Raw genomic sequence first — 10,028 nt, forward strand, 5'->3', positions numbered from 1 at the left:
TTCAAGAAGGGCCATAACCTTGTAGGGGAAATGAAAAAAATAGGTCATAACAGACTTCTCTATATGTGGGTAGGGCGTGTATAAGCCTGCCGTCTGTGCTCTGTGATTGAATGTGAAATGTTTTTAAAATGTACTGCCAACTCACCTATTCTTTTCCAGCTCATTATGTGTCGACCTGCAAAAGAAGACACACAAAAATGAGGAAATGAAAAAATTTGCCATAATGCATAAGCAAAGGTATAGTGCAGCTTTATCAGAAAAGACAATGCATTTTGCAAGGGTAGTATTAGGATAATAAATATGCATGAACATGGCCTGAAAGGTGCATGGTGAATTGAAGTGTCAAATTTGATTAATGGATTTATTAATTAATCTCAAACAAGACCAATTCTAGGCTCAGTGCACTGAAACCTTTACACCAACAAATGTCAACGTGCCATGCAGGCATGCACTGTGGCATCACACAGCCTCTTCCTCAATAATGCAAAGCATAACTCAGGGTGGATGTGACACTGCAGACACTTAAGTTCACACTGTGCATGAGCGTATATATGTACGTGTGAGTGTTGCTGGTAAAGTACGAGCACGCGCACACAAATACACAAAAGCAGCCAGGATTCAGCGCTCTGTTAATAATCTAAAGTGAATCAGCTCGTCCCTCAGAGTGTCTGTGTGTGGAAACATACTGAAGGGAGACAAGGCCACCTCCTGAGTCTTAAATGGCCAAGTTCCCTTTCACACAAACTGCACTCTACCTCATCCCAGGAGGCATAAGGTGGGGGTAGGGGAGTGCAGCTGGATACAACCTGGTCAAGTACTTCTCTACAGTGCAGGTTATCAATACTGCAGTACACTTTTTTTTTTTCCGTTTTGCCATCTTGGTAGCAAGGATGTAGGAAATATGGAGGAAGCAAGAGGTAAGAACAGAACAGAGGGAATACGGACTGTCCAAAGCTGCGGTTCCATCTGTAAAAACTGGCCCAGACTCAGAGAAATTAATTTTTCTAATGAATACATTACTGTTTATATAGTTGGATATGCCAAACAATATGTTAAGTCAACCGTGGCAGTATATTTGATTTGACATAACAAGGCCTACGGTCAGGTTGAGTAGCTACTATTACGGCAAACTGTAGGGTTTACGTTTGAGACACCATTTCCTGAAAACCTGAAAGCGCTTAAGTGCTCACATGTATGCCTTTTGACAGGTTTCATTTTATATATTCTATATAAGCCATGCAGCTGTGCAGGACTATGCTCTGCACCAGGCGAGCCACACAAACTAAAAAAAACATATTACTGATGCATTTAAACCAGCGTAGTCTCTTCTTGTTTAATGATTACCTCCATAAATGGCATCAAAAATGAACTAACAGTCACACAATTAGTCCTTTATTGGGAAAATGAATAGCCACAGCCTTGTGTTGAATGCAGACTTTTTTGTACACATATAATTATTTCCCATTGTCACTGACTCTACTTATTTCTGTAACCGTCAGAGCAATAGTTGTGCTAACAGAAGATTAATACTTTGGAGTGCATAATTTGCGTCATTTGCTGTCACAGTGGTTTCACTGAGTCCGTGTTGCTTGGTAACCCACATCCCGCTTTGTAACCTTTCCAAACTCTGAATGTTTTTGCCAAAATGTGATTCCTTGTTTGCCTCCCTTTAAGAACACTTAAAAGTACATTTAGGAAACAATGTTAAAAATCAAGATAACAACAAACTTGTGTGAACCCAAACTTCCTTTTTTTTTTTTTCATAATAAAGAAAGAAAAGTCAGCTGTTCTATTTACTAAACTGAAAAATGAGGCAGGCCTCAGGTCAGCCCTGGTACATGCACACACAACCAAGCAGTGTCACTCAGGCACACTGTATCTCAGTATGGGCCTTCATTTGTCCAAAGTCAGCTTACTTTCCTGTTGGGTTTAATCATCGCAAACCATTTTCCCTGCCACCTGCATACCATATCTGCGTGTCTGGACAGTGACAACAAGGCCACACACAGCAGCAGCACGCTTCCTTCTGCAGGCAGGCATGCTCGTGCACATGCATCCGTGTGCTCGTATACGCATGCAGAGAGTGGGTCAACGAGATAAAGCCGCCTTGCTATAAACGGTAGGCAAGAGAGGACAGATTCAGATAAGCCCATCACTTTAAGCCTCAACATGCTACAGAGAAGGCAGATATAACTGGAGCAAGCAACTAAGAGTGTTAAAATAAAATGTAATATTAATGTAAATATTATAATGAATACATTAACATATTCTCTAAGAAGTCTGCTTAACATTAATTTTAAAAGGTCCATGGAGTGTCTATAAGTGAGGAATAAACAAGAATGTGTTTGGGACAGAAGCTTAGGTTTATGCAGTGCTCTATTTGTCATCAAAAATGCAGACACAGAAGATGACAGAGTTGTAGATCTCTTTGGTAAATGCATGATGCCTGTATTTTTGTGGACCTTGTGAGGTGGTAAAAATTGCTCACACTGCTTCTGCCATATACAGGACCCTTGAATGAACAAGGCCCATCAGTCATCCTGGCGATATACAAATAATCTTTCTTTTTTTTTGAGTTAGCCAGATGTGCATCTCCCATGGGAGCAAAATAAAGCCCGTCACAATCTGAGACTGTGAGTTGGTGGTTAATATAAAATGTGTTAACGCAATAGGCAAGTTGTGAACAGGAACAACAAGCATTATCCCTGCACAGTCTTATCTGTAGCGATTCTTCACGTCTTGAAGAATTTAAAGAACAAATCTTTTCTCTGTGCCACTTGCTTCTATTTTCTCTCCCGCATATGAAAACAATTTGATTACCGACTCTCAAAGCTGTCCCACTTTAGAAGCAGATTACAGAGCCAACATGCACTGTGGAAGCCTGTGACTTTTCTTGGATTTAACTATACATTAAACATCAAATTTTCTCAAAAAAAACTCATTAATGCGTCATGGATTTTCCCGCAGGACCAAATCTTATGAAGCGTTATGAATATGGCGTCAGACTAACAATATATCTGATCGTGACTGTTGCCATGCAGAACTAGGCAGCATTCTACGCTCATGATGAGTAATGCGCAGTTCCTGTTTGTGGCCCTCTCTCACATTAATATTAAAAGGTTCAGAGAGTGTGCAAGTGGGGCTTGTGTTTGATGCATGCCTGTCAATGGAAAGATTAATATAAGCAGCCTAACTTAAAGAGAAAACACAAAGCCAGTGGGTCTTAACTTGCGAGATCCTCCCTATTCCTATTACTAAATACAAGTTTCTGTCATCATTGAAAACAATGTGCTTGACAAGGGCTGTCATCTGTGTGGCAGCCATTATCAGCGAGTGTTACTAAACATATGTTCCATAACACTCACCAATAGCTTTGAAATGATACAAACTGTGCACCCCTGTTTTTTTCTTTATAGAATAGAGTGGTAAAGTTGAAACTGCAAATTAGTGATTATACTAAATATCAAAAATCCACATATTCACCTTTTGATGTCTGCAAACAACACATGCCATAAATAGCAGTGTTTCCTCATTAGAGCAAAAGACTAAATATCACTTTCTCCCACAGTGCATAACACAAATGCCATGACTGAATTTAAATCAAAGACAAATTTCTCAACATTGTTTTAACCGACAGTAAGAGAAGATGGAATATTAAAAAAAAAAGAAAAAAAAAAGAGTTTTTTTGTTTCAAAGCCTTCACTTTTACCATGATCCCTAACCTTGGCCACTGCAGTTCGTTTGACAATCAGCTGATGAAAAGCCAACAGAGCCCTTGGTGCTGCACCCCCCCCCACCCCCCACCCCACCCACAAAAAACCCAGCAGCAAATCAGCTGCAAATCAGCGGTGTTGACGGTCAAACGTGCACGTAGCTACTGTAAAGGTCTCTAAAATTTTAAGGGCCGATCTTTTGTTATTCATTGCCAGTGTCTCTTTGTGTAAAAAGCCCTTTATCTAAAAAGTATCATTGCTACAATCCCGTACGAGCTGCAATAAAGCGTTGGCAGAAGTTTATAATCACATGCTATCTGCAACAAAGTTACCATCCCAGAACTTCACTTTCATTACTGGTATATAAATAGCAATAAGACAGGAAAAAAAACAAACATATTTTTCCAGCAATCACACAAATGACAGAGTAGTTTCTTACCTATTGTGGTTACTGTTGAACTTCTTATTTCGGAATTTTCTTTGCCTCTGGTAGTTTGTGTTCTGATTTGATGGAAACGTCGAAGCATATCCGTGTTCACACTCTGAAAGGAAAAACTGGTGGTTAACTGTTAGCCACGGGATACTTTTTGAGGTTTTTGACACTTCCATCCTGGAGAATCACCCTTTTTGAATCCACAGGGGACAGTATTGGCGCTGCCAATCGATACATTTGGACACGTTATTACCTCTTTCTCTCCTTTCTATGTATTCTGCTGCTTCCAGTAACCGCTGGATATTTATTAGCTGAACAGTCGTCATTCTTTCCTGAGGTTTGCTGCCGTTGACGTAGCAATCTAGCTTTGCAAACAGCAGCAACGACCGCTCGCTTTTAAATAAAAGGAAGACAGTGCATCGGTTATTACTACACTGGATGAATTTAAAAGTGACGACTTATATCCTTGTTCCGTGCCTTTGCTGGCTCATGAGCAGCCTTAGTCAAAAAAGGAAGGAAGGGGGAAAAAAATCCAGTGTTTGCAAGCTAGCAAGCTATAGCCAATCCTTGCCAGAATTCGGTATTAGAAAAAAAGTGTATTAAAGTATTAAAAGTGTCTAGGAAACACGATATCAAATTTTTACAAAAATCGGATAAAAACAATAGAAAATGTCCCGAGGGAACCCTGAGCCAGCAAAGTGCGTGCTGCAGCTCTTTTCCTCTCCTCTCCTGTTTGTTTACCTAGTTGCTCAGTTGAGGGGCGGGGACCCAGTGGGGGGAGAGGCCGGTCTAAGTTCAATGCATTCTGGGAAACTGAGTATTTTGGTGAATGTGGACAATTTTATGTCGAACGCAAACATTCATAAATTTTATAATTTATCTCACCTTTAATAGCATTTACCACGTAGGAAAGAATCCATGACTGCAATAATGATCCAGCTGTACACATAGTACACACATCTGGCAGAGCTCCAGTGCACACATCAACAGAATTTATTTTAAAATAGTGTTTATTATTATGATGATGATGAAGTATGAGGAAGTTACTGTTCCTTTTTCTGACAACGAAAGAACGAAATAAGTAAATATATCCAAATAATCAACATTCATCGTTGTATCTCTTTCTGTTTTCCTGCTAAAGCTAGCGCCGGTAAAACGGCTGCATGACCTCAGACACCTGTCCCCCGTTTGTTTCTGTGTTTGTATTTCTTGGATGGGTGTTCTGTTAACTGTAATTTTCCCATTGTGGGACTAATAATTCATCAGCATAAGATTTGTTTAATTTTATAACAACAAACTAATGAACTATTTCGCTCATTGGGGCTGCTAGTTGATGTTTTACTGACAAAACATCCATGTAACTGAGTTTTTTTTGTTTGTATTTTTGTTTTGTTTTTTGGTTAGGCTTCACTTACTACAAAAAAACCCCCTACAAGTCCCATGCTTCACCGGGACCGTGGGAGGCTCCGGGCTGGCTGTAGCCAGGCCCAGCAACACGTGACGTCGCTATCGATCGTGGCTCCGATTGGCGAATGACTTTGACAGGCGGAGAGGGTTGAGCTCGCTTCTGACCAACCGCAAGAGGTGTGCGCCATGTGGAAACCAAACCGACACGCCCCCAAATAGCAGGAAGCAAACAATCGAGAGGACTGCTATCTGTAGAGATTTTTCCCACGTTATATTATTATAGTCGATATCACTGAAAGGACTTTCGCAGCGCGTTTCATCCCACGTGATCGACCTTTCTGCACGAAAAATGCCGTGCACTGACAAATGCATATAGAAATCAGTCTTTTCAGTCTCATTAAGTCATGAGTTAGCAGGAAGCGAAGGTATCAAAATGAGAGTAAAGAGTCGTTTTTAATTTTGCATTTCTTAAATGGCATGCCATTAAATCGTATACATGCCAATCCATTACAATCGGAGAGATCGCGCCTTTTGCAATCAGGCAACTTATCTATAGTTATATAAAATGTCTTACAACCTGATAATCAAGCAAATAAAGCAAGGTCAGATGTTTTTCTAAAATAAAGAGTCAACAAGGAGTTGTGTCCATGTCATTTATCTATAAAGTTTCAGTTTTTTTCCGATCGAATCTGCGGGGGCACAATGACATCATCCTAAACTGAGTTGGAGGGCGCTGCAATATGGTCAGATTTATTATAACGGAATCGTAGCCAACATTCACACCCACACACCTAATCATTATGTCATATTGCTTTGTCTATGCAGCAGGGGGGAATTACAGATTCCTGGGTTGAGAGAAGTGGAGGGCGACATAGCCCCAGACGCAGATAATGCAGATAAAAATAGTCCGGAAAATTACGAGAGCTTATATTTTTCTCCTCTCCTATAACTGGGATAAGTAAAGTCACCTAAACCACTCTGGTGCTCTGTCATACTCTGTGCTTATTGCAGGCAGTGGTGCTTAGTTGAATGAACTCAGCTCTTTGTTGTCTGAATCTGTTGACACTGAAGTCTTTTTTTTTTCTCCTGAAATTCAGATGCAAATGAAAAAAAGAAGAAAAAAAAAAAGATCAAACGCAGCACAGATAAACTCACTTCCGTCCTTCCTCTCGGCGCTCTCAAGAAATCTAGCAGCCTCCAGCAAAACTTGTACATTTTTCAGAAAAGTGTTGATCTGCTCCATGTGGGAGTCTTTGGAGTTGAAGACGTCATTGAAAGGACAACTAGACATCTCGAAATCTTGCTGATCCAAGAGAGACGCATCGGAATCAAAAAAGAACTCCTCACTCTTCAAACTTCTTCTTTGCCTCTCACTTTTGGCCATTTTTTCCCTCTTAGATTAAGTGCTTTCTGGCGACGGGGTGAGCGCAGTACGCAGTGAGGCAGCTGCTGGGGAACGCTGCTCTTGTCAGATGGTGTCTTTTTTTTCTTTCTTTTTTTTTTTTATGAATGCGGGGTGTTTAATGTGGAGCAGTGGCCAATGTCAGTGGATGGTGGTGCATGAGAAAATAGAGAGCCCAGCCTCTCCGTGGCTGAGGAGTCCTCATGGTCCCTGTGCCCGCCTGATAGGCTACAACGTGGTGCATTTATGGAGAGTAAGTGTTTCGCCAATGAATCATATTTACATGTCAACATTACGTAACAGTTTCATAATTCTGTTTTCATATGGCATCCCATTAGTACAAAAAGAAGTATAACTTGAAATATAAGTTTAAACAGCAGTGGCAGGGCTGGCACTAGCAGTTGTAGTGTATTTAAAGTAGCCAGTCTAGGAGAAAGGTGCTTATAATTTGATTTGAATGTAAAAGTTATTATTGCAAAGAGATTTTTGAATGTATTACCTAGGAGGAAATTAATTAATTGTTTTTATATTTCTTTTTTTTTTTTAACTGAGCAAGCTTTTATAGCAAATTAAATGACCCATATTTTAATGTGATTCAATTTTTATTTTTTATAAGGCTCTATGCATGTTTATTATACCTATACTATTTTCATATCTGTGACAGAAATTCTAAAATATACTACTATAAGGAATTATGCTTTTTCAGTTACTCTTTTTAATGTGAAAAGGAGCTTTGCCATCATCTTTACCAGAATTTTATGCCATATGTGGCTGTTTTAGAAGGGGATGCACCTCAAACTGAGCCTGCCTCTGAAAGCTACCAACTATACATAAAAAAAAAAAAAAACATCAAATGCAGCACAAATAAACTAACTTCCGTCCTTGCTCTCGGCGCTCTCAAGAAATCTTGCAGCCTCCAGCAAAACTTGTTCATTTTTCAGAAAAGTGTTGACCTGCTCCATGTGGGAGTCTTTGGAGTTGAAGACGTCATTGAAAGGACAGCTAGACATCTCGAAAACTTGCTGATCCAAGAGAGACACATTGGAATCAAAAACTGTGCCTCCACACAAAGATCAATACTAGAGATAACTGGGCTACAAACATCATCCAAATAGCCCTTAAACCATCATATATATCTATGTTTGCTCTTGGTTGCTCAGCTGTGCATCATGATATCTCTTGGCATCGTTCTAGGTCTGTTAGCCATAGTTCAATCCAATACATTACAGTGTAGTAATATGAAGTGAAAAATTACAATAAAAGTGAAGTCTTTAATGTGAAAAAAAAATATATACATATGTTTACAGGGTCATAAATGACCAGGCACAAATAAAAATTACAATAACATATTCATGTTAGGAAACATTTTACATTTTAAATAAAAAAAATATCACAACGGCACATATAAATATCAGGCTGGGGTCATAAATGACTCCAATCAACTGCCTGATTGGTACTGACATTTTACTTTATGTATCTTTGCAGTTCTTAAAGTAGCTGCAGTAGCAGTTGTGTTTGCTTTTTGACTCTGTAGGCCTGTAAGATGGCAAACCTAAGATGACTTTGCTATAAAAACACACACAAACTCCCAAATCTGAGCTTTAAAGCGAGGCGAGAAAGAGGAGCTCAAAGAACTATGCATAGTATAACACTGATCCCGCCGCAATGACAGAAAAGGTAACCGAGAGATAAGTTCTTAGCCTTGATCTTGTGCCATTTCCAGTAGACCTTTAGCCAAGATGTTTTTATACTGCCGCAGAGTCCGTTTTGAACTTGAACATGTCGAGGCAGAAGCCTGTATGCAGCCCTGATACACCCCCGCACTTTGCCACTTCAAAGAGCCAGCAGCAGCCCTTGATCGTTTGATGTAAAGTTCACAGAATCAGAAACTTTAAAGTCCAACACAAGGGGGAATCTCTGAAGGTCCCTCCTTCCCCTGCCCCACCACCTCTTCACCCTCTGCCAGGGGTAGCTGTAGACGAAGGAAAGCCATTTGAGAGGGATCCTGTTTGGACTTTGAAAGGTGCCAGCGCCAGCACGTAACAAAATGGGTGGATTTTCAAAAGCACTTGGCCACATCCTCTATGGGATTTTAGGCCACATTTCACATTTTAGGTTACCGGGCCTACTTTTGTGGGCTTTGCTTTTTAGGCTGCATTTGCTTTCTGAAGTGCATGGCTGCAGGGCAACATTTTCTCAGTGAGCAATCACTTGACGTAGCAGCAGAGATGAAAAGTATAGTATGAAAAGCGCTAGATTTGATCGTAACATTTTCCCTCATTGGGAAGAGTTTGAAGCATTCAGGTTATGTGCAGTGGGGAGGGATGAGAGCTGCAAAAAAGAAAAGAAAAAAGAAGGGAGTCATGTGTCCCAGTAGGAAACACTAGTGACTCTGAAAAGGTAACGACTGAAGAGGGAGACTATAGCTTAGGGGTACATATGTCCTGTGACATGTTGTTTGAAATTCCTCATACACAGACAATTAAACCACTCCTCTTCTGACTATTATTCTAATTAAAGGCCACCGCATGATCTTTACTTTAAAGGTAAAACCCATGACCAAACAAGATGTAGTGAACTATAAACATTAAGAGAAGAGACAGGGACAGAGGTCAGGCATTTTCAAGGAGACAAGCTCATTTTTACAAGCCTAAGGAGTAAACCACAGCTCATAAATTAGGAGCATTAGGAGAGGCAAGGCTCTGTGATGGGAAGTTCTAGTTACATCTAATTGAAGTAAAGTTACTAAAAAGAAATATAATTAAATAATAGTTACTTAGTTACATGGATCTCCTGAGAAAGGATAATTTATATTGTAGGATGTTTATCTTACAATATAAAATGCTGTGAGTTAAAAAAAATGGAATTATCAAAATATTAGTTATTACAAAAGGGTAGCATCCCAATATATTCTTCATGGTAAAAGCCTCATTGAAAATAACACGTGTTGTGTTGCTTTGCATTTGAATTGTAACTGCTTCTGCCAGTCAAAACAGCGTGCATTTCTCCAAGCAACATGAGTTTGCCCTGCCTGCGACCAGCCAGAGCAGGTGGGTGGCCATGTCGGTGCACA

General features: G+C 39.9%; 1 protein-coding gene across 3 annotated transcripts in view; it reads right to left on the reverse strand.

The window, feature by feature from the left end:
- mxi1 (max interactor 1, dimerization protein) overlaps positions 1-7,029 on the reverse strand; it is a 33,054-nt gene extending 26,025 nt beyond the window's left edge. The window contains exons 1-4 of one of the 3 annotated variants that reach the window (XM_030729603.1): positions 4,888-4,930; positions 4,400-4,539; positions 4,153-4,255; positions 146-175 (exon numbers count right to left, since the gene is read on the reverse strand). In XM_030729603.1, the coding sequence (XP_030585463.1) occupies positions 146-175; positions 4,153-4,255; positions 4,400-4,472 (206 nt within the window). In that variant the 5' untranslated portion in view covers positions 4,473-4,539; positions 4,888-4,930. The other 2 variants (XM_030729585.1, XM_030729593.1) reach the window with 2 other exon arrangements.
- Positions 7,030-10,028: the final 2,999 nt, after the last annotated feature.

This window comes from Archocentrus centrarchus, chromosome 1 (assembly GCF_007364275.1).
Source record: "Archocentrus centrarchus isolate MPI-CPG fArcCen1 chromosome 1, fArcCen1, whole genome shotgun sequence".
NCBI lineage: Eukaryota > Metazoa > Chordata > Actinopteri > Cichliformes > Cichlidae > Archocentrus > Archocentrus centrarchus.